General features: G+C 45.5%; 1 protein-coding gene across 4 annotated transcripts in view; it reads right to left on the bottom strand.

Moving 5' to 3' along the window:
- Positions 1-26,084, bottom strand: part of daam2 (dishevelled associated activator of morphogenesis 2) — a 339,423-nt gene that overhangs the window by 141,463 nt on the left and 171,876 nt on the right. For all 4 annotated transcript variants that reach the window (XM_072551064.1, XM_072551092.1, XM_072551081.1 and 1 more), the window contains exons 4-5: positions 18,699-18,773; positions 13,716-13,810 (exon numbers count right to left, since the gene is read on the bottom strand). In XM_072551064.1, the coding sequence (XP_072407165.1) occupies positions 13,716-13,810; positions 18,699-18,773 (170 nt within the window). The remainder of the gene's footprint in view (positions 1-13,715; positions 13,811-18,698; positions 18,774-26,084) is intronic.

Genomic DNA, 26,084 nt, shown 5'->3' with positions numbered 1-26,084 from the left:
GTTCGGTTTTCCCTCCATCTCCCCCAACCCCCTCCACCTTTGCTGCTGGAGTATCGCCGGGGCAGCAGCAACAAGACGCACTTTCTCGGGCACAAGCTGTACTAAAGACTTGTACTCCAGAGATAACAATGTCCATCCTCGGCCCATCATTCCTTAACTCCTTGTCCTTGGGCGAAGTTCCCCGTGCTTGGCTGATTCCAGACAGGATATTGTCCTGCTCCGAGCTGTGCTGGAATGAGTGAATCCTCTCCACCCACTTTATCCACCTGCCCCATCAAGATTAACCACGAAAGACCCCCCCCCACCACCACCCCTTCCCTCTGGTGGATGTTTTTCATCAAACCAAATTAAGTTCTCTTTAAAATAGTAGATTTTCATGCCTTATTAAACGTGCAAATTTATTAGTGAGCATGTGAGAAGAAATAACACATACGCACACAGGCTCAAGATAAGAAGTGGGCCCAACGAAAGATTAGGTTCAAAGATATAGCGCTCAGTTGAAAAGGAGATGGTGGGACACTGATGGTTGAGCAGTCGATTGAGGTTTTTGGCTCTGCAGGTCAGCAGAAATTCTTTCCTATTGTTTGACTGCCTTGCCTTGCCTTTGAGGAGCCCCTGACACAGGCCGGCCTAAGGTTCCCCAACAGCCCCTGAAGCTTTTGACGTACCTGACACCGGAGAAATGCAGCAGACAGGGGCAAGAAAAATTGCTGGAGGTCGTGCTATTTCCGAAATAAAACCAAAATGGCAGACGGGTTGACACTTCCTTTCCCCTCCCAACTTCCAGAATGGCCAATAAATGCTGGCAACACCCAAATGTACCAACAAAAGATACCTCTCAGCCAGATCCTGCAATGATTCATAGAAGTGCTACAGTGTGGAAACATTTGGCCCATTGAGTCCACACTGACCTTCTGACAAGTATCTCACCCCACTACCCCATTTCCCATAGGTAATCCACCTAGTCTACAAAACCCTGGGTAATTTAGCATGCACATCTTCAGATTGTGGGAGGAAACCAGAGCACCCGAGGAAACCCACACAGGCATGGGGAGAATGTGCAAACTCCACACAGGCAGTCGCCCAAGGCTGGAATCGAACCTGGGTCCCCAGTGCTGTGAGGTAGCAGTGCTAACCACTGAGCCACCGTGCAACTCAAAACAACACAAACCAAAGGGGAAATCAGCCATTGGCAACCCGCCCCTACCTGCCAATGCAATGTGCTACCAACTGTCTCCGTGCCAACAAGGTGTCGCTGTTTGGGACCCAGACCTCAAGGGATCAATTCTGAATGTGGCAGAACTGGAATTAAAGGAAGGCACCTTCGACCTGGCGAGGTATTGACCTTTTCAACTGTAATTCCACATTCGCTCAAATCTGGTTTCTCTTTAGACATGGGCTGAATGGCCAAAATCCCTCAGGATGTTTGGGAAGAAGAGGGAACAAAGCTGGAGACTGGTGGGATACATGTACTGGTTGATTCATCTCCATTGCCAAAGAATTAAATGTTTCTGCTTTGGCATTCTCTCTTCATTGTCCACAGTCTGCTCAGCACAAATTGGCATTCACTCAACCAGGCAGAATCAAAGGTAAGACCAGCCCCCAAAGCATCAAAAATTAAACAGGACAGAGTCCTATCCTCAGGATCAGATAGATTCCATGTATGTTTTACTGTGAGTAGTGGTGAAAGAAAATCCTAACTATGAGGTTGGCACACATTAACCTCTAGTGAGCCTCATAGTGAGTTAGATGTGGCCCTTCCTGAAGGGAAATAGTCTGTCCCCACTTGCAGGAAACAGAGTCCTTCCTTCCTCTCCCATCATGCCATCCCCCAACATCCCCAACCCTTTCCCTCTCTCACCCTGACCATCTTCCTGTTCCTGGGGGTAAACATGATAAAGCAATATTATGTCCTCCTTCAAATGAAATCTCCGTTTTTCTGGCAAGTAAGGTTGCAAGACAGTCCTGTTAATGGCTCAGTCGTAGAGGAGCTGAAGAGTATCAGCACCAGCTACATCACAACAGTGAGCAACACTTCAAAACTACTTTGGCCTGGTGCTTAGAATATCTTGTGTACAAGAAAGTTGTTCTATGAAGGTGAGTCTATCCTTTAAAAAACCGACACATTTAAGATAGCATTACTACAATGCTAATTCTGCTCCCTTCTACTGTTAGATTTGGTAATGTAGTGGTCATGGAATATTGGTAATGTCTCTGGCCTAGTAATCCAGAGCGCCCTGCTAATGTTATGAGCACATGGGTTCAAATCCTAGTATTGCAGATGGTGATATTTGAACTTGGAGGTGGGAGCAAGCAAACAGACTAATGACAACCATGCAAGCGGAATCAATAGTTGTGAGAACCAGCCTGGTTCACTAAAGTCCTTCAAGGAAGGAAATCTGTCCTCCTTACCGAGTCTGGTCTATAATCTGAGACCAGACCCACAGCAAAGTGGCTGACTCTTAACAATGGGCAAATCAGAATGGCCAATAAATGCTAGCAACACCCAAATAAACAAACCTCCCAGTCAGATCTTATAATGATTCATAGAAGCTCTACAGTGTGGAAACAGACCATTCAGCCCAAACTGACCTTCTGATGAACATCTCACCCCCTACCCCATTGGTAATCCACCTAGCCTACAAATTCCTGGAGACCACGGGTCATTTAGCATGACCAATCCACCTGACTTGCACATCTTTGGACTGTGGGAGGAAACTGGAGCACTCGGAAGGAACCCATGCAGACATGGGGAGAATGTGCAAACTCCACACAGTCAGTCAGCTGAGGCTGGAACCAAACCCAGGTCCCTGGTGCTGTGAGGAAGCAGTGCTAACCACTGAGCCACCATGCCACCTCATGGCAACACAACCCTAAGAGGAAATGAGCCATAGGCAGCGTTAAGAAATCAAACTAAAGAAGGTTCCCCATCATCCCCCCGCTCCCCGCCACTTGCCTTCTCAGGTTTTTCTCCTTCCTGTCTCATCTCCATCTCCTATTACTTCAAACAATTAATAGTTAACAATTATGATTGAATTTAAAGTGACAGCCATGAGCCAAAAACATCAAATAAAACACTTGTGATTTTGTTTTTTATTTGCTGATGAAAGTCTTAGGTACTGCTGAAAGAGGAGGAAGCAGTACAAGTTTCCCAGCCCACGAATCATTCCATCTAAAGCAAAGAATAAGATACATTCATTTCTTTTTGAAAACAATAATTCACGGGATGTGGATGTTGCATGCCAACATTTATTGCCCCTCCCTAATTGCCCTTGAGGAAGTGATGCTGGGCTGCTTTCTTGGACTGCTACAGTCCATGTGCCAGCCCTCAACACTGTGAGAAAGGGAATTCCAGGATTTTGAGCCAACGAACATTGAGGGAATGGCAATATGTCTCCAAGTCAGGATGGTTAGTGAGGTGGAGAGGAACGTTTGCTCTCACACACTGACAGAACAGCAGTCAGTACACCTGAATGTACAAGAAAAGGGAGTTTGAGATGGGGAGAGGTCTCTAAGAGGCACTAGAGGTGTGAATGAGTTCTATCACACAGACAGGCCTTAAAGCACAGTGCCTTAGCCTGTACAGCTTTATACTTGATTTAATGCTAAAAATTACACACCAGGTCCAACAGATTTAATTGGAAGCACTAGCTTTCGAAGTGCTGCTCCTTCACCTGATGAAGGAGTGACGCTCCAAAAGCCGGTGCTTCCAATTAAATCTGTTGGACTATAACCTGGTGTTGTGTGATTTTTAACTTTGTACACCCCAGTCCAACACCGGCATCTCCAAATCATGATTTAATGCTGTACTTGTTAAGTACTTATCACAGCCTGTATCTAAGCCACTTTCCCTGCTGACTAGCAAGTCAGCATTTGTTGATCAGAGAGAAAAGAAAATTGAAAAATCCAGAGGGAAAATAAATTCAGAGGCAAATGCACAGATTCCTATCTCTAAAATTATTGGGCATCAAATTATTGAGCATAAATCTTTCGGAACGGAGGCTTTTTTGGTATGCGATGATGGGGAGGGGAAAATAAACAGATACAGGAGGCAAGGCGAAGCAGATTGTACAGGAGTGTGAGAGGAAAATACACTGAAGGCGAAAAATGCAACATAGTGAAATGTGAAGGCACGGGAAACATAATGTCACTGGTGAATATTCATTGATCAAAATGGAAATAAACTTTGGAAGAAATGTTCAAACCAGTGCTGATTCGTCATCACCCTATTTAGAAATCACAAATGATCCCATTGTCTCTAAAGTACTGGGTGTGGCTTGTTGCTGTGAGTTTGTTAAAATATTGTGACATTTTGTAGACCACAGGCTTCGAATTCCACAGTGCTGTGTAGCTGAACTAATTTTATTTTGATTAATGAAGCTTAATCTCCACAGTAATTCTTCGCTTTAATTAGAAGGCATGGGGCTGTGTCCATGTTGACAGGACTGAGATAGCTGAATGGCATTAAGAGTCAGATCCAGAGCACCAAGGCTAGGATCCTTGTTTGGTGGAAGCCTAGCTGACACAAGATATTGTTGTACAAGTGGGTCAGCCTGAATTGTGGCTCAGCTTGAAGACTGCAGCACCATCCTCATTAAGGGTAAGAAACTACAGGGCAATAGAATCATAGAGATGTACAGCATGGGGACAGACCTTTCCATCCAACTCGTCCATGCCGACCAGATAACCAAACCTAATCTCGTCCCATTTGACAGCATCTGGCCCAAATCCCTCTAAACCCTTCCTATTCATATATCCATCAAGATGCCTTTTAAATGTTGTAATTGTACTAGCCTCTACTATGTCCTCTGACAGCTCATTCCATACATGCACCACCTGTTCTGTCTGGTCTAGTATGGTAAGGTTAAAAAAAAACACTGGTTTGGTCTAACCAGAAGACTCTCTGGTAGCTAACAAAGTATTGTTTATTAACAACTAGTTACAGATTACAGACTTTGTGACAGAACCTTTAAAAGGGCTCTTGAGATGTCCCTACCTCTAGACCAGGACGTCTGGGTTCAAGTCCCGTTTGCTCTAGAGGAGTGTAGCAACATCTTCGAAAAGGTTGATTACAAAATATTTAGAGACCTGAAAGTTGGGACCAATCCTCAAGATCTGGAGATGTCCTACTCACAAGTTTAAATGACATCAGCAAAGTGGGTGGTGCTTATAGCTATCCTCAGTACTTTCAGACACATCTACCCCAGGCATTGAATTCATTGAGAATGCATTGCCTGACAATTAACACATGAATTTCCTTTTTTTTCTTGAAAATACCAATTCTTCTTGGGCTGTGGTTTCATGAACTCCAACACAAGCCAATTGAACTGAATGATTCTCAGAAATTCTCAAGAGAATTGCAAGGCTCGGTGACTCAGACAGGGAGATGTATTCTCCCAGGACAGTAAAACCTGAATCTAGCCATGTGTGGCATGGCTCTCTATTCATTTGTATCGTAATGGCAACATGGACGAGTTGGGCCGAAGGGCCTGTTTCCATGTTATAGGACCCCATGATTCTATGTCGAGTATGTGGTGCTGGAAAAGCAGAGCAGGTCAGGTAGCATCCAAGGAGCAGGAGAATCGATGTTTCAGGCAAAAGCCCTTCATTAGGAATTCCTGATGAAGGGCTTTTGCCTGAAACGCCGATTCTCCTGCACCTTGGATGCTACCTGACCTCCTGTGCTTTTCCAGCACCACACACTCGACTCTGATCTCCAGCATCTGCAGTCCTCACATTTTAAATTATGAGTCGATGACACTCTTTGGGTGTCACTTGCTGGGCCAGTATCTGTTGCCCCATCCCTCATTGCCCAGAGGGCTGTTAAATCCCAAGTCATTTTAGGAAAGAGTGACCATAATAATTTGATAGAAATCTATGTAATTTTTAAAGTGAGGTGATTCAATCAGAACGTAATGTCCTAAATTTAACCAAAGGAAACTAGAAAGATATGAGATGAAAATAGGCTATGGTAGATTGGGAAACAACATTAAAATGTTTGGTTGTGGAAAGATGATGGCTGATGTTTAAAAAACTAATACACAGTTTACAGGAAAGACAAACTAATGCACGCTGAGAAAAATCTGGTAGGATTAGGCAGAGTTAACATGGATTTATAAAAAGAAACGCATGTTCAACATGTGTTTATAACGGATGTTTACTAGTCAATGCATTGATCACAAGAACAAGGAGGTTATGGTGGAACTGTGTAAGAAGTGGGGAAGGCCATGGCTGGTGCACTTTTTTCACTTACTCACAGGATGTGGGTATCTCTGGCTCGACCAGCATTTATTGCCCCATGGCAGTTAAGAGAAAACCACATTGCTGTGGGTCTGGAGTCACACGTAGGAGAGACCAGGCAAAGGTGGCAGATTTCCTTTCCTCAAAGGCATTGGCAAACCAGATGCGGTTTTCACAGTCATCATTAGATTCTTAATTTCAAATATTTTATTGAATTCAAATCCTACCGTTTGCCATGGCAGAGATTTGAACCCAAATCCCCAGACATTAGCTGAGTTGTCTGGATTAATACTGAAGTGATAATACGCTAGGCCAATGCCTCCTTGTATCTCTATGCTCCCTTACCTATGGAAAGATATACTTGTCATAAAGGAAGTGCAGCAACAATTCACCAGAACAAATTCTTGGGTGTTTGTCATACGAGAAAAGATTAAATAGTGTGGGCCAATAATCTCTGGAATTTAGAAGAATTCTAAACAGCACTTTAGAATGGTAATCTCACTCATAGTGCAAATACCTTACAAGGTCAATGCAGGAAGGAGATTCCCTAGACTAGGGGAAGTAGAGCTCCAGAACCACTTCACCCAGACAGTGATGAATCTTTGGAACCCTCTGGCCCTTAGGGCCATGGTGGCTCAGTTGTCGAGTGTGTTCAAGACCGAGTTTGATAAACTACATTAAAAACATCAAGAGATACGGGGAGAGTGAAGGAAAATAGTATTGAGGTAGATGATTAGCCACAATCTGATTGAACGATGGAGTGAGCTCAAGGGGCTAAAGGGCTGCTGAGATTTATTGTGTGGTAGATGTCAACATAGAACAGGAGATAATCCGGACGAATATTATCCCTCAGTCATGACCGGGCCTACAGGTTGTTTGTCCCTTTGCTCGGGGATGGGATCAGATTGGGTGAAGTGGGGGGGAGGGGGGATTTGGGGGTTGGGGGGCGGGGATGGTGTCCCTGGCGATGGGAAGGAGCCACGGCTTCTTGAGCACAGAAAGAATGGCAGAATCAGGAACAGAGACATTCCAGTGCCCAGTTCAGCCTGACACAACTACTAATGTAACACTAAACTAACAGCACTGGCAGCAGACTGAGAACAGTTCACAGACTCTCAGTCAATAATGATGTGTTTCATGGCAAGGCAGAGAGGAGGAGAAAGTCAATGCATGAAACAAGCCTTTCTGACTTGTGCCACGTTGAAGAATGGATGTAGAAATCCAATAATTTTTGGACAATGTGAGAAATTAATCTGGCTGGTGGCCCTTGGTCTTTTTTTCTCCCTCTCAAACTGTTAGGCGACCGAAAGCAATTCTAAATCGGGTTGCAAATTGTAGGTTGAAAATGTGCATGCTCAGCTCTGGAAGGGTGCCCAGTCAAAAAGGAACACTGCGCATTCTTGAGCAGAGTTTGTCACCTAATTAAAGTGCTGTGGCCGCCACAAACCTCCATTATACTTTACCTCAGGTGGCCAGGTAACTCTCTCCCTCCCTCCCTCCAGCCCTGTATGTCAACAGTCAAGAGTGCAGCACTAATCGGCTGAACATGGGCCATGTTACCGAGCACCGCCCTTGAGGGGCAGGGGATTACCATCTGAAATGTACCAACAAGCCTGGCAGGAGGTTTTTGTGAAACAAAAAGGAAGAAAGGTTGCCAAGAAAAGCAGAGAGCAGTTTAAAGGCAGCAACTTGTGCAGATGGTCGACAGACTTTGGCAGCTCAAATGAAACACACATTCTGCAGGGTCAGCTTACTGTCATCGGCTAATGGTTTATTGGATAGGAGGGCCAGAAGGGCCTCAGTTACATGGAGATACCAGAGAATCTGGATTTTTACCCTCAGTGCAGAGGAGAAGAGGTGAAGGATTAATAGAGATGTGCAAAATCTTTGACGGAATATATACGAACAAAACATTTCCGTTGGCAGATTCAGTAGTAACTTCTGAAAGGGACACACCTGAAGGGGGAACACTTGAGCAAGATTATGGGGAAAGGGTAGTGGAGTATGACTAACTGGATAACTCATTCAAAGGGCTAGTAACATTACGTTGAATGGCCTCCGCCTGTGGTGGAAGATTAGATTGAAACTTAAGACACAGGGTGACAGTGGTTTGCTATGTGACTTTTGTCAGTTCCGTCACTGAACTGAAGGTCCACAGGTACACCTTGGTCTAGCTGGTCTGTGTCAGCCTCTTGTCACAACGGGAGAGATTGGGCTGTTGAGGGGGAAAAGAGGTCAGACTTTGATAACCTCTCCACTTGTCCTCCATACAAAGGACTACCTCTCAAAGACCAGAGGAAAAGCAGAGGGTCTAAGTTGCTCTAACCTCAGGGTGAAGTGGCTCATCATCACCTGACAGTTCAGAACCAGCCAGGCAGGTGCTGACCAGCTGGCTCTGCCCTTCCAAATGGATGTCTTCAACAAAATAAAAACAAGTGCAGTCCCTCTCATGCATATTTATCCTTCAACCAGCGTCAGGAACAGAATTATCTTGGTCGTCGTTTGAAGGATTTTGACGCAAAGAATTTAGATTTGCCGATCATAAGTGAGTACAGTTCACAAAGCAAGGGCTCAATTGGCTGTGATAGAAAATAAAGACGATGGGAAAGGTGCTACATTGAGACAGATTTCTGTTTTCAATGTAGCGTGGTCAGTGAATGGAGCTCTGTCCTGATCAAGGACACGGTTGACCGAGTGTGGAAGCAAGGAGTCCAAGCAAAAGTGCAGTCACTCAGAATCAGGGGGAGAGTTCTCTGTTGGTTGGAGTCATACCTGACACATCGGAAGATGGTTGTTGTTGCTAGAAGCCAGTCATTGCACCTCTCTGCAGGAGTTCCTCAGGGTAGTGTCCAAGGCTCAACCATCTTCAGCAGCTTCGTCAATGACCTTCCCTCCAGCATAAGGTCAGAGTGGAGATATTCACAGATGATTGCACAATGTTCAGCAACTCCTCAGAAATTGAAATAGTTCACGTTCAAATACAGCAAGACCTGGACAATACCTAGGTTTGGGCTATTACAAATTAGTGAATAGCAAGCAAGGACTACCTCTAACAAACGATAATCTAGCCTTTGCCCCTTGACATTCAATGGTATTACCATCCGTGAATTCCCACCATTAAAATTCTGAAAGCTGACCATTGACCAGAAACTGAACTAGCCCAGTTCCATAAGAACTGTGGCTACAAGAACAGGTCAGAGACTAGGAATCCTGTAGTGAATAACTCACCTCCTGAATTCCCCAAGCCTGTCGATCATCTACAAGGCCCAAATCAGTCAGGGAATAAAAGCTTTTGGAGGGAAAGGCAGGAAAGTTCAGTTCAAGATGATCAGATCAGCTATAATCACATTGAATAGTGGTGTGGACTTGATGGACTGAAAGCCTTGGGCTGCTTCTCCATCTTATGGTCTTGTGGACTGTGATGGAATACTCCCACTTCTCCGGATGGGTCCAGCATCAACAACACTCCAGAAGCTTGGACAAAGCAGCTCGCTCGATTGGCTCCTCAGGCAATACCTTCCAAACCCATGATCACCACCATCTAGAAGAACAAGGGCAGCAAATACAGGAGAACACCACCACCACCTGCAAGTTCCCCTCCAAGCTGCTCACCATCCTGACTTGGAAATACATCACCATTCCTTCACTGTCGGTGGGTCAAAACTTTAGAAGCCTCTCCTCAGTGTCATTGAGTGTGTATAAAGGGACTGCAACATTCCAAGAAGGAACCTCACCATCATCTTCTCAAGGGAAATTAGGGATGAGCATTAAAAGCTGTCTCAGCCAGCAGTTCCCACATCCCACGAGCGAATAATAAAAAAAAGGCAATTCTTCTAAACTCTAACGAATAAAAGTATAGTCTGTTTAGCCATTTTTGACAAGTCAACCCTTTCATCCCATGAATCAGCCTCTCCAATATAAGTGCATTCTTTCTTAAATACGGGACCCAAGACTGTCTACAGTACTTCAGGTGTGACCTCGCCAACACGCTGAAAAGTTGTTAGGAGACTTTTCCATTTTTGAACTCCAACCCAGTAGCAACACAGACCAAAGTCTCATTACTTACTGCACTTGCATGCTAACTTTTGTGTTTCATGCACAAGAACATTTAGATGCACATTTTTTTTAGATCCCTCTCCATTTAAATAATAGTCTGCCTTTTCATTCTTCCTACCAAAGTGCACGCTCCAACATTAAACTCCAAGAATTTGCCTAGTCCCTCAACCTATCTACATCCTCTTGCAGTTTCCTTCTGTCCCCATCACAGAAAGCCCCTCCATCTATTGTGCATCATCAACAAATTGGGATACATTGCACACTGCCCCTTCCTGGTTAACAGAGGTAGCAAGTAATTGAGGCACTAGGATTCTGAGGCATTCCTCAAGATACCTGCAGGCAGAAATCCCACCCTCACTGGTGTTGTCCATGTCTTTGGGAGTACTGGCAGTTAGCACACACCTCGGAGACACAGCTTCTGAAGATAGGATTCCCTCAATCAGACCCTGAGGACCTTTGAACCCAGTTCAGCTCCCTGGGGGGAGCTGACCTGACAGGTTGGACGTACCTGTCAGTAGCTGACTCCCAACACTGTGGGGGAGGAAGGCCTCAGATGGGGGCATTAATTGCACACTCAGGGCCTTACTTAGTGCCTGAAAGGTCATGCACAAGTCTTCCTGTCTAGGATTTTAAACAAGGGGGAGTCAGAAATGGAGCAGAGTCTCCACTCTCTCCAGTTAGGTGCCCCTTCCGAGTCCCAGCAGCGTGGGCGGACCCTCAGTATTACTTCCCACCTGGAATACCTCTTCCCGCAAAGTGTGCTAGAACTCTCTGCCGCAAATGAAGCCTGGGAGTCAGCGGAGGTTCTGAAAGCTGAGGTTTCCCAGGATATTCCACGGCATTGAGTCAAAGTGGCTGGACAAAGTTAAGGCACAGACCACCTGAGAAGGATGAGGAACAGGTTTGAAGCAGTCAGTGCACTCACTCCTGATGTTCCCTTCCTCTGGTTGTATAATCAGCCTCTTTGAAGTGTCTGAAGCAATAAATAAGTGGAATTGCTGCACTTCCTGCAGCCCTGAGTAAGTGTTTTGCCTGCAGGACCTATGGCTACAAGGATCTTTCAAATGTGAAAGATTAAAAACAACATGATGTGGAATCAATGTTATCCTATTACCATGGCTCTCCCATGTAATTATCCACGCCAGGGTTTGGCCTTGCCTTCTGTCTAAATTGGCAGCAGCAGTGTTTTGTTTGTTCATTTTCAATTAAATTCAGCGGGAATGCGACAAGGACTAAGAAGTTGTTTCCATTTCTGTGTGAGGTTTTCACTTGAACGCAGCAAAGTGTTTTAATGCTGAAAGCTAATCTGCTCGTGCCTTTCGTTTCCACTAAACGTCAAGAGGGGAACATGACACATTCTCGGTGGTGCAGTCAGGTACTCGGGTTAATGGTGGAATCCTTCCAAGTTCTCATATAGTACGGTGCACTCCGACTCAATACAGATGGTGCAGCCCTCCAAAGTGAAGCACAGCGTGACCGTGTTAGCACATTTTTCACGGGAAATGAAGCCTGACCTGAGGAGCCCTTCCAGTGTGATCAAGGTGGCCCAGAGTTCTGAATCCAGCTCAATTTCCAGGCTGAAAGTCCAACACAGCACACGCCAAACTGCAGCGGTGGAGACCCCCACTTGATCTCTTTGATCCCGAGCGCTCGCATCGATCCATCCCAGCATCCCGCTGTCTCCAAGGCTCCCTCAGTGTGGCCCCGTTATTACTGCATTCTGTGCGAAGGAAGGCGGTGCCCAAGTTTGTCCTCAACGTACTGTTCGCCATTCTCTGTCACTAGTTCCAGGCTCCCAAGCCAGCAATAGGCCAGGAACCCAGTAAATCCCACACCCCTATGTCACAACTCCATCACTGTTGCTGGGTCAAAATCGAGGAAATGGCGAAATGCAGCTCAGGAGGAGGCCGTTCGACCCCTCTTACCAGTGCCCACTCTTTGACAAGGGCTGTGTAGTTAGTCCCACACCCTTACACTTTCCCAGTGGAGCAGAAAATTCCTCTTCAAGTCTTCGTTCAGTTTTCTTTGGGAGGTAGGGTCCTACTTTCACTTACTGAGGCCCCAATTTGCTGAAATTCACTCCCTACACCACCCCATTCCCCACTCCCCCACAACAAACTGGCCTCACTTTCTGTGTTTAACACACTTCTCTCACTACGCTACGTCTTCAATTGAACTTTGGATCATCTGACCATTATGTCCTTACATGTCACAGTTATTTGATCATTCCACCGCGTACCAACTTGGGCTGGTCTGTTATGTTAGTGTAAGTTGTTGTTCAGGCTGTTTCCACCACTGTTCCAAGCAATGCATCTCAGACCAGACCCACACACTGGGGAAACAGATGTTTCACTCAAACAAAAACAGCAATTCCTGGAAAAGCACAGCAGGTCTGGCAGCTTTTGTGGACAGAAATCAGTGCCTCTTCCTCAGAACTGCAATAGTTCCCTCATGTACCTTTGTGTAGCTCTCCTCAAATGACTCTTTGGTGCTCTGTCGAAGGACAGCGGAGGAGTTCTCTCTCCTGGACAGTAAACTATTGTTCAGTCAAGAACTGGTGAATCTGATCATTTATCGTGTTGCTATTTGGACACTCCTGGGCTCAATTTGGCTGCTCTGTTTCGTCTGACACAATGTCAAACCCAAATAAGTAACAAGACTTTGCAATGTGCAGAGGATGGTAAACAAGATGGGCTCTGGCCTGGGAGACAAGTCCCGGAGACAAATCCAGAGGCAAGTCCAGGCTGGAGGCCAGCACATGGAGGCAGCAAGGCCTCGTGTTCTGAGACCCGGTAGGCCCAGGCTCAGTGGAGAGGACTATAACTCGAATACTTCTTAAAGATACTTTTATTCTTATTGTGGACTTTGAGTTAGTCGAGTACAGGTAGTTCTGCTATAATGCCATGGTTGTGTTCTTGTGCACTTAAAGCATTGGTGGTGCAATCACATTACAGCCAATACAGATCTTAGAAGTTCACACTTTATGAACAGTGTCCCCAATTCGTCAACCGTGTTCCAGCAAATTCACGTTAATGAAACGCACGTTATGGCAGAACCACCTCTACTTTTTTAAAAACTTTGTTTTCCTGTGCTAAACTTTCTTTTTTTACTCTTTTCAATTCGGGAACAAACACTTAAAGTGCCCAGTATCTAAGATGGCGCCAAAGCGGTGACATTGCCAACTTTTCACTGCACTCATTTGAGTGCACGTCACAATAACGGCCATTCTATTCTAAAAAAAACGTAGTTAATTTTTTTCTTAGTATTCCAAGGCAATGTTAACTCGTTGTGTAGAGACAAGGGTGGGAGGCAGAACAGGGAGAACCCCAGACTGAGAAACACAAAGACACCGACAGAGCCGCGTATCAGAGAAGAGCTGCCTGTAGCATGGACAGATCCATCCTCCAGCAATCTGGTACCTCATTGGCTGTGTCCTGAGAGCTGTCTTAAGGCCTTCGACAACCGTGTTTCTCATCTCCATTTCCTCCTCATCAAAGGCAAAAACCGTCTGCATCTGTGAAAGAAACCAGATTCATTCAGCGGTCTGTCCTGGACAACGCTCCCTCCAAAACCATATTTCAGTGAACCAGCTGCCCCTTTACAGTACAGCACTGCCGCAGACACCGGGTCAACAGGGCACTGGCAATTGCCTGTGGTGAATGGGAGAAAGGACCTTATGGATGGGCATTGCAAGGGATCTGCACTGAGACAGGGAAAGAATCGCTGCATTCTCATTGGATTTCCAAAGCAGCAACAGGAAAAGGGAAGGGCCTGGGAAAGAAATGCCAGAGATTCCGACCACAACATCCGAAATCCTTGCCAACCAAGGTGGAGTACAGAACAGTTCACAGCTGAGGGACAGCAAGGAAGGGCTCGTGGATGTAAAGGTAGGGAGAAAAGAGGGACGTGGGGAGCACATAGTGAGATTTGATTCTAAATTGGACGTGTTGGGGGAACGGGAAGCTAACTTGGATCAGCATGGAAGTGGGAGAGACACCAAAACTGCCAAGAGATTGAGGGATTGGTTGACTGATTGGTTTATTGAAAGATCTGACGACAAGTGAGAGGCACAAGGTACTGCTTTAAAACCCAGTCCTGTTTGAATAAGTAGACGGGTTGGCAGCAACAGCTTGCATTTGTATAGCCACCTTTATGCAGCAAAGTACCCCAAGGCACTTCAGAGAGACAATGGCCAAATAAAATGTGGTACCCTCAGTGGAGGTTTGGTGTGACGGGGGCCTGGAATGCACTGATGGTGGTCTACACACTGCCTCCCAGGCCTGATGAGGCCTGATATCTGGGGAGGCTGGACTCCATTACAAACAGCTATCTGCCCCATCATAGCAAGTAGCCACCAAAATAAGGGGAGCAACTCCTCCTCCAAGAAAGGTGGGCTACAGTGACGTGTAAAACACACCCAGAGAAAGTGATTCGCCTCACTGCAGAAAAATTTGAATGCATCAAGTCCCTACAGTGTGGAAGCAGGCCATTCAGCCCATCAAAACCACCCTATGGAAGGAAACTGGAGCAAACCCACAGAGAATGTGCAAACTCCACACAAACAGTCACTCGAGGCTGGAATCGAACCTGGGTCCCCTGATGCTGTGAGGCAGCAGTCTAACCACTGAGCCACTGAGCCTTGCATGAAGCTGCAGTGTGGACAGAGGCTTGACCATGATTAATTCTGTAAAGCATTCACAAGTGCCCTGTGGGTTGACCCGTGTTACCTACAACAGCAGGCTTCCTCCACTCTCGGTGATCAGGGCCTCCCCAGTCTGTGGAACCCACTCACCATGTTTAACTGCATTTCCCAGCCGTGAGCCACTAATCCCAGGTGCAGTGCGGGGTCAGGAAAGAAAATCTGATTGCAAAGTCAGGAATCCCAATCTTAAATCTCCTTCCCATGTCTCCGTTACCTCATCCAGCCCTCGAACTCTCTGCACCTTGGGGGAGGCGATGACCGAGTGGTATCATCGCTAGTCTCAGGTTACATTTCAGCAATCTGCGTTCGAATCCCACCACAGCAGACGGTGAAGTCAATGGAAGTCTGGAACTAAAAATCTGATGGCATGCAGACCATTGGTGATTTGAAGGGAAAAAAAACCATCTGTTTCCCTCGAGGGATGGAAACTGCCATCCTCACCTGGTCTGGACTATATGTGACTCCAGACCCACAGAAATGTGTAACATTTCACAGCCTCCTGGGTAATTAGGGATGGGCAATAAATGCTGCTCCAGCCATCCTACGAATGAATAGAAACTCTCCTCCAAATCAGGCCTCTTCAGAAACCCAGATCTTAATCATTCCATCATCAGAGATCTCAAAAAGCTCTGGAACTCTGTGCCTCTCTCCTCTTCGGCCGTGTGCCGCAGAGGGTGTGGAGGTTCCAGCTTTGAGCACTGCCCACTGGGATGCAGCTCACTCAGACTTCTCTGGTAAATCTTTAAATGGGTTGGTGCTGGTAGGCTGGTTGGACTGTCTATACTACGCTAGGAGCACTGGACGAGCATAGAACATTACAGCGCAGTACAAGCCCTTTGGCCTTGATGTTGCCCCAAACTGTGAAACCAATTTAAAGTCTATCTAACCTACACTATTCCATTTTCATCCATATGTCTATCCAATGACCAGTTAAATGCCCTTAAAGTCGGCGAGTCTCCTACTGTTGCAGGTTGTGCGTTCCACACCCCTACTACTCTCTGAGTAAAGAAGGCAATGCTACTGCTGGGAGTGGGCTCAGAATACTTTCATATGTCATGGGCTGCAGTTTCTCAAAACAGCAGATTTGTGGAGGATTAAAATAGATGCAAGATGGGAAACAGGAATAAGCAAAGGAATATTTACTGGTTCCCCACGCACAGTGGCTTCACTGAACTTTTCATGTGTGCTCAAGGCAGTGAGTTGCTGGAAGAAAACAGTCAACTTTCCATCTTGATGGATAAACAAGAATTGTAGGAAGTAATGGATGGAAATCAGGGCAGCAGACTTGCTCCATCTGGATGTTAACAGCAGGGGGGATTAACAACAATCGCACATGGTCCCCTTCCTGAGAGAACATGGAACAGCGATATTTTTTGAAAGGAATGATTTATCTGGAGACTCATTGCTCACCCGCAGCTGTGAGCTTTGCAGTTTGAGGGCATTAAATGTGCAACCCTTTGCTCAGCCTGTCCTGGGTAAAGGACATCAATTATTAAACACGCTTTTTTTTACACACCCGCTGGTGTGTGTTCTGCTTTTATTGCAGATTTGCAGCTTGTTATTTAGGCGAGAGGAGGTAGATGAAAAGCATTCCCTGGTCTGGGAAGCCTCCAAAGCAATAGGGCATAACCTCATATTTAGACAGCGACCAATTGGTGGTGGTGGAGCGGAGATGGGGGGGCGCATTTCAGAAAATATTTCTTCATTACTGAAATCGGTAGGGCCCCAAACAAGCTGTTGAGACTGGGGAAAGGTGAAGTCATTGGATTTGGAGTAAGCGATGGTGTTAGGGTTACGATCCCAAAGATACCCAAGGGACAAATACAGGGGCAGGAAAAGATGGGCCCACTGGCCTCCTTCTCTGCCATAACACTTGTGTGATTCCAGGAAATCAGACATAAGCACATTGACAGGAGAAAGGGGCTTGACTGCCTGAATGGCCACTTCTGTTCTGAAAGAAGTTTAAATTACAAGTCAGATCGGAAGGAGTCAGCTGAGGCAATACACACACCCCCACACACAGGTACACACATACACACACACAGATACACACACACACAAAAAAAAACACACACACGTATACACATACAGATACACACAGATATATACACGCACACACACACAGATACGCACCCCCCACACACACAGGTACACACATACAGACACACACAGATACAACACAGATATACACACACACACACACAGGTATACACAAAGATACACCCCCCACACACACACTCAGACACAGACAAACACACATACAGACACACACAGAAACAACACAGATATACACACACACACGTACACACACAGATACACACACCCCCACACACACGCGCAGACAAACACACATACAGTTACACACACACACATACACACACATACACACACACACACACACACACACAGGTACACACACACACACAGACAAGCACACAATGGTGCACACACAGACACACACACATGTACACACACAGATATACACCCACACACAGGCACAGTCACGTGCACACACGCGCGCACACACACACACAGGCATACACTCAGACACACACCCTCTCAGACACACACCCACACATAGACACACATATCCACACACACAGACACAGATTCACACACTGACATAGACACACACAGATATACACACATAGACACAAACCCACACACACAAACACATACATAGATACACACTGTGACACACACACAGATACATGCATACAGATATACACACACAAACATACACAGGTACACACAAACACACGCAGAGGTATACACACACATGGACACACAGATACACACACAGACAACACACACACACAGACGCATGCACAAATGCACACACACAGGGACACACAGACACACACAGATACACACACAGGGACACAGGGACACATACACAGATAGACACACAGGCCCACGGAGTTACACACAGACACATGGAGAAATTCCTAATGAAGGGCTTATGCCTGAAATGTCGAATCTCCTACACCTCAGATGCTGCCTGACCTGCTGTGCTTTTCTAGCACTACACTCTCGACTCTGATCTCCAGCATCTGCAGACCTCACTTTCTCCCAGATATATACACACACATACATACACACTTGGAGAGACACACACACATATACACACAGACACACATATATACATACACACACATCACACATAGACATACAGGGAGAGACACACACGGACATACACACACAAGTATACACACACACATACGTAAACCCACACACATACATATACACATTCACACCTGCACACACTTGAATACATCCACACAGAGACACAGACACACACATGCACAGACATGTACACGGAGGCACAGACACACCCACACTTACGTAAACTGTGGAGTCAGATAGTCAACCTTCAATGCAACAAACGGGTGAGAGTGAATTAGCCTGTCTCGCCCTTTCTGAACCATCATAACAGTCAAAGGTGTCTCTTGAGGAGCCCAACATTATAATTGGGTTCTGACAGGAGACAGAAGTGTGGGAAGAGGTTTGGGAAATTTTGGAAAGCTGGAGCAAGGGTTTGATTTTTGTCCTTCCAGGACTGTCTGATCTTTAAGTGCAGAAAAGACATTCAGATGAATAGAGAGCCAGGTGGCAAATTCTGCTGAGGAATTCTGCAAATGCATTCACAGAACTGGCAGAGCCATGATAGCTGGGTGCACTTGGAAAAAATTTCACTTACTGCAGCCATGGAGTTGATACGATCAATGTAGTAGTCAGGCCAGCTGGTGGCCTGTTTATTAGGGTCATCTTGTTCCTGAAAAGAAAGGAGTGATATTCCATTAAAATTAATATCACAACCTATTTCCAACTCACCAACACAAGATGCAGCGTTGTGTGGCCGAGCATTGTACAAAGTGATATAGTACAGCTGAGTATCCCCCTCGACAGTGCATAAAATGAGAAATGATTTCAGCCCAGAAGGAAGCCATTTGGCCCATCGCATCTATACTCGCTCTCTGCAACAGTAAATCACTCACTGCCACTAGTCCTCTTCCCCACGCCTATAGCTTTTCCTTTGCGGATACTAATCTGATCTGTATTGAATGTCATAATCAAATCCACCTCCAAATGGAAGGATGTGATTCGGCCCATTATATCGGTGCTAGCCCTTTTCAAGAGTGATTCAATCATCAGATGCTTATCCAATTCTCGGATGAATCTGTATCAACCACCCTTTAAGACAGTGCATTTCAAATCTCAGCACTCAATGCATAAAAGAAACAACCTTTCCTCAGATCAGCTCTGTTTTTTGACAGTCACACTAAATTTGTCTCCTATCAGAAGCACTTCATGATTCTGACACCTCTGTTAAATCTCTTCTTGATCCTCTCTGCCTGAATGAGTACAACCCTGACTTCTCTGATTGATCTACGTGACGGTAATCCCTAACTCAGAAATAAACCATTCTTGGAAATCCGTTGTGAACCCTGTCCAGAGCTTTCATACATCCTTTCAGCACTGGACACTACTCCCCAGCTTTGGTGAAGCCAGTGTCTTTAAAAAAAATTAAAAACAGCAAGTGCCTGCAGAAAGGCCTGGTAGCATCTGCAGAGAGGGAGAAACAGTTAACATTTCAAGTTTGACATGACTTCTTCAGAACTAATATTCTCAGCCCACCTCCTTGAGTTTGACTCTACACCTTTACTTAAAGAGCTGACGATTCCTAATGCTCTACTCACGGACTGGTTCACCTGTCCCTCCAGTTTCAACAATTGGTCCACTCCCAGGTCTATACACCTGCACGCCTTTAAAGTTGAATCATTTCACACATATTAGTTCTTTTCGTTCCCCAAAACAAACTTTACTGCTTCACACTTTCCCATGTTGAATTTCATCCCCTATATGATTCCTGAGCTTTTTCATTATTCCTCTCAAACACTGGCCAGGTTCAAATATTGAAGAACGGTGTCAACAATCGGATGAATATAGTACAACCCAGCACGTTGTGGTCTGGCACAATATGGTACAGTTTTGTCGAGTGCAACATTGCAGAGCACAGCACAGTGCAGTGCTGCTGAGGTTGACACACCACAGTGGTACGTCGGAATCTGGAAAATGTAGGGCAATATGGTGGCGATTCCAACCTTGGGTAACTGTCTGTGTGCGTGTTGTTTACATGTTCTCCCTGTGTCTGCGTGGATTTCCTCCAGGTGTCCTCCCACTGTCCAAAAACATGCACGCTGGGTGGATCATTCCCTAGGAAATACAGGGTTACAGGACTAGGGTGGGATACTCTTTGAATGGGCGGTGTGGACAAAATGGGCCGAATGGCCTGCCTCCACACCATAGGGATGCCATGAAGAGCTTCCCATGTCCATTCTACTTCAAAATAAGTTCACGGGCTCAACCATCAGGAAAATATATGTCCTTGCTACATTCTAGGGTTTAGCAATTAATTAGTACCCTGGACTTGAAGAGGTTTAACAAGTTTATACCTTGAGTTTTCCTTCTCACACTGGATTGCAGGTCCCCCCCACTGAAATGGCTGTTATCCATTCGCACGTCTAGCTATTCTACTGGAGTCACCAATGCCTTCGGATGGTGCTGTCTACGTATAGCATTCCGAGGAAATATAAATGGATGGCACTTGGGAAGGGGAAGCTGGGCTGATCCTTTTCCTACCATAACTCAAGGACAGATTATAGTACTCAACACCTTTAGTGTAGAATTAGTGCAGAGCCCTTATTGCCTGGTCTGGCTGTGTGGTACACTGCAGGGGGCCATTTGCTCACTGACATTCACACAACTTTGGAGAAAAGGAAACCGAACGATGCAGCAGGAAGCACAGGAGAGCCCTTCACTCAATTCCTTGCTACTCCTGGGCTCTGGCTGTGTGTAAAATAGCTTCTGAGAGTGTTTTTTCAATTTAATTCATGAGATGAAAAGCTGCTGAGATGTGCATGGCATTATAAAGACAAGGCTTTTGGAAGGTTAATGTCAAAGATCTGCAAACGATGGACTGCAATATAGGCTTGGGGCAGCCCAAGCGAACATTTAAAAGGCATCTGAATGGGTAGATGAATAGGAAGGGTTTAGAGGGATATGGGCCAAGTGCTGGCAAATGGGATTGGATTAGGTTGGGATATCTGGTCGGCATGGTCGAGTAGGATCAAAGGGTCTGTTTTCGTGCTGTATATCTCTATGACTATACAAAAACCCACCTCCATGTCTTTGAGGCTCCCAAACTCTACTGTTCATTGTACAGGACCAGCCTCCCACTTTGCCACTCTCCGCAAACTTCAGCTCATTCAAACCTCTGCCGCCCCCTTCCTGCCTCTCAATCTTTAAGGGGCAAATACCAGAGATGGGACTTCTAGGCAGCTGAAGGCATGTGGAGGACCGATTAAAAAAAACTTGAGGGAGAGGCCGGAATAGGAAAGCATAGAGAACCTGGAAAACTGGAGATGTTTCCAGGTCGAGGGGAGTGCAAGGCCCGAAGGGAGGTGAAAGGAAAAAGGTGATATTTCTAAAATGAGGATGTTGCTGAAGAACCAGCGTTGGTTCAGTTAGAATGATAGAGGTGGGAAAGTTCAATGAGTGCAGGAGGGGTGTGATAGTGGAATTTGGCATGAGTCAGGGTATGGCAGCAGTGTTTTGGATGTGTTTACGGAAAGTGTAAGGTGGGAGATGATTGATATAACACAGACTAGGATAGTAATAAAGGATGGAAGTGCCCTTGGGTGAAATTGATATTTACTGGCCCTGATTTTGCAGAGTTGGGATATTTTGTAGCACAGCAAGCCCAACCCTCGGGGCACCTTGTTCCAATGGGACAGGGGCTTGTATCTGTGGTACTCTGTGAGTCTATTGGGCGACTCAGAGAGCAGTGTCAGAGGAGGGCTGAGTGGACGTCTGCTTTTGTCTGGCACTTTGCCCAGAACATTAAAAACAGAAGAAAACCATGCCAGGTAATCTTCCCTTCTCCCTTCTCAAGCCTCCTCCCCATAATTCCCCAGGCCCAAACCATTTCAACCTCATTCATCCTCCATGACTGATCATACCTTCTGTGCCAAACTGTGATCTCCACCTACCATCCAGACCCCCAATACACCCCCCACTAACCTACCCTCCTCCTCCTACTCCCCATAGGCCCTTATATCCTCCATACCCACCTAGGCACCTCCACCTAATCCCTGTACTGCCACCTATAAAGTTTAGTACTAAATCACCCCCCAACTCATTATCCTTTGCCCTTACTCTATCCATGCCAATTCATGTAGCATTCACTATGGGCAGATCTCAAGTGCCATGATGAGATGAAATAGAATAAAATTCTAAGTTTGCATTGTAGATCTTTAAAAAAAAACTAAATAATAAGAATCTATCTATCACTTCTATATTTCTTAATCCATTATAAAAATAAACACTTTATTCATTGTTTAATTTCTTGTACAAATAAACACTTTACTCAAATTCTTAATCTCTTGTTACAAAAGGCATTGGAATTTATAGTCCCACTTCAAAGAGTCTGTAACTACTCAGAGCTGCCAGTTAAACTATGAAATGGCAGGTAACCCATTATAACCATAGACAGCAGCACTATTTCAGCAATAATAACTCTCAGGCTTACATCAACAGACAGAGTGAAATCTCAAACAATGATTGATTGCAGGGCAATTATTATTTCAAATATTTAAAGGGCAGGAGTTTTAAATGCCCTGAGAGATTCAAAGTTACTTTTGCAGTTGGTTTTGAAAGTTGATTTTGGCAGCTGGTTTTAATAATTGCTTTTGAAAGCTCTTTTTGACAGTCCCAATAATTTTACCCTCCTTCGCCCACAATCAGGTCTACTTTTAGCAATGCTTTTAGCACATCTCCAAAAGGACTTTCACCGGAGATGCCCCAGGATCACATCAGAGGGGATACCTTTGTGCTTTGTAAGGATACCCTCCCCATCAAAGTAAGTCTGCAAAGTGGGGGTCTGCTCCTCCCAGGTGTCATCTGCATACATCAACTTTCCCAATCCCAATCAAAGGACAGGCATGACTTGGGGGAGGGGGGGTAGTTGTTGTTTAACTTGAGCAGCTGCATCTGTGAGTCATGATTGTGCAATTTGGAAGGTGGCCCATTCCCTCTCTTCCACTTTCAACTCAGCAAAAATGATAGGGGCTCTCCATTATTCCAAAAACTCAAGTAGACCTTTCAAGGAGTATTGTGTGGAATACTAACCCTGATCCTGATCCTCTCTCATGGCTATGGGTCTGTGACATTTGGAAGAGGTTCCAAGAAAGCTGACAAAATTACTCCTTGCTGCAGAGTACTTTTGCTCCCCAGGTCGGAGATGGCTCAACCCGCCTTGGAGAGTGTAGATTCAGAGACAAGTTGATTGAGATCCACAAAATAATGAGGGACCAGATGTTGTGCACACTGGCAAGTTATTTCAATCACTTTGGCTTTGCAGAACTAAAGGTCAAGCACATGAGGGAAGAAATCATTTAAACGCACTGCTTCGCTCAGAGAACAGCAGACACACAATGGAACACACTGTTAACTTGGGCAATTGATGCTGATACGCTACATATCATCACTGGATAGCGGGACTGATCCTTGGCTGGAAAAGAAATTGCCTGTAGCAGTCCAAGTACAATTAATATAAATTGTGGTCAATGTGGTCAGGTCTCCATTCCTAGCGGGGAAGGGTGAGCAATCTGCCTGAATTATTTAGCCCCCTTAATTGGAACTAAACTGTGAGTGGGGTTGACTCACCAGTCAACACAGATGCCAAATATCCAGAGACAGTTTGAGAAGGTTCCCACAGAGCATGGAACTGGGACATAAATATCGAGCACAATTCAGTCCTGGTATAAGTCCGAGTGGATTGGCATCAGGCAGGGTGACTGGACTGAAATTAAACGGCAGGGTTCCCATTCCCTGTTCGGTTAGAACTCTCTAACTTCAAGTGGGATGTAATGCTCCCCCTAGCTGAACAGCCAAGCTCACTGCATTGGCTAACCCATGTAGAAAGGTTTAGATACATGAAGTCTCAGTTCTTTGCAGTAACGTTTAAATAAGTGCAAGGTGGTGCATTTTGGTGAGTCAAACCAGGGCAGAACTTACACAGTCAATGGTAGGGCCCTGAGAATGCTATAGAACAAAGAGGTCTATAGGTACAGGCTCATAGCTCCTTGAAAGTAGAGTCACAGGTAGACTAGGTGGTGAAGAAAGCTTTTGACGAGTTTGCTTTCATCAGTCACAGCACTGAGTATAGGGGTCGGGACATCTTGTTGCAGCTGTACAAGACATTGGTGGGGCCACATTTGGAGTACTGTGTACAGTTCTGGTCACCCTTTGGTGGTACCACATTTAGAGTACCATGTACCCCGATACAAAGGATATTATTAATCCAGAAAAAGCACAGAGAAGATTTGCTGGGATGCTACCCTGGACTGGAAGGTTTTAGTTATCAGGAGATGTTGAATAGGCTGGGGCTTTCAGCCTGGAACATAGGAGACTGAGGGGTGACCTTACAGAGGTCTATAAAGTCATGAGAGGCGTAGATAAAGTAGATAGTCGACAGCTTTTCCCCATGGTAGCAGAGTCTAAAACAAGAGGGTATGGGTTAAAGGTGAGAGGGCAGAGAAACAAAAGGGTCCAATATTTTCACACAGAGCATGGTGAGCATCCGGAACAAGCTGCCAGAGATAGTGGTGAAGGTGAGTACCATTTTGTCACTTAGGAAACATTTGAACAGATACATGGATGGGATAGGTATGGAGGGATATGAACCAAACGCAGGGAAATGGGATTCGATTAATTGTGAGAACTGGGCAGCATGAACAAGTTGGGCCAAAGGGTCTGTTTCCATGTTGTAAACCTCTATGACTCCAACGAGTTGAGTTGCAAGCGGTTTCCTGAGTGACACTGTATAACTTTACTGCATACAGTCTCCCCAACCCACACAATACAATAAGCTCAAGGCTCCATTATGGAGCACTGCAGGCCTGCAGCATTCAGGCTGTCTCTTTGATTGTGACTATCAGTTCATTCCGATAAGCCTCAGCTTTCAAATCGTTAGCAAGTGCTTTCCATTAAACCCCTTTACTGTGCTGTGTAACAGCCACCTGCAACACTTTCCCACAATTCTCTAATAAAGAAAAGGGACCGTGGTCATCGTTTTGAATGAAACGTGTCATACACTGTAAGGTTATTGAAATCACATGCTCCCACTGCACAGTTCAGCAACACGTCACCATCACAGCAAACTTCAGCAAGACACTCACCAAGATGGGGTCTTCAAATAATGCTGTTTTGGAGCACCTTGAATTGCAAGCTCAATGTCTACTCCTCTCTATTCTGACTCTGTAAGTTGCCAGTTCAACTCTCATCGAGTCATACAGCACTGAAACAGACCCTTCAGTCCAACCAGTCGATGTCGAACATAATCCCAAACTAAACTAGACCCACCTACCGGTTCCTGGCCCATGTCACTCCAAACCTTTCCTGTTCATGTATTTATCCAAATGCCTTTTTGACGCTCTGGTGTGCTGCATTGTTGGAAATGGTGTCTTTTTACAGGAAATGTCAAAGTGAGACCTTCCTTCTGGGCCTTGCAGTCAGATCCTCAGTACTACCTGAAGGAAAGCTGGGGGTTGGGGGTGGGGGGGAGGTGTTCTCCCTGCTGAGAGTTAGCCAATGAATATCCCTCAACCAATGTCGCTGAAACAGATTTGTTTTTATCCCCTGATTTACTATGCACTAATTGGCTGCTGCACTTTCGACATTGTAATGATGACACTTCAAACATTTCTCTGGCCTTAAGGCACTTTGGGATTTCAAAGTTGAATGAATCCTCTGAAAGATGACACTGCTGACAGTGTAGTACTCCCTCAATCCCACACTGGAGTTCTCCATCTGGATGTTCAAATCACTGAAGTATTAATCAGTCCATTTCGGATTCACTGACTGGGCCAGGATTTATTGCTTATTCTTATTGCACTAAAGGCAGTTCTCATTGCTGTGGATCTAGAGTCACATGTAGGCCAGACCATTTAAGAACAACAGAATGCCTTCCCTGAAGGGCATGAATGAACCAATTCCGTTTTTATGATACTTGGCAATGATTGCA

The sequence above is a fragment of the Chiloscyllium punctatum genome, chromosome 3 (genome assembly GCF_047496795.1).
Source record: "Chiloscyllium punctatum isolate Juve2018m chromosome 3, sChiPun1.3, whole genome shotgun sequence".
Classification (NCBI taxonomy): Eukaryota; Metazoa; Chordata; class Chondrichthyes; order Orectolobiformes; family Hemiscylliidae; genus Chiloscyllium; species Chiloscyllium punctatum.
The sequence above is the reverse complement of the archived record's forward strand: the minus strand, read 5'-3'. Positions and strand labels throughout refer to the sequence as shown.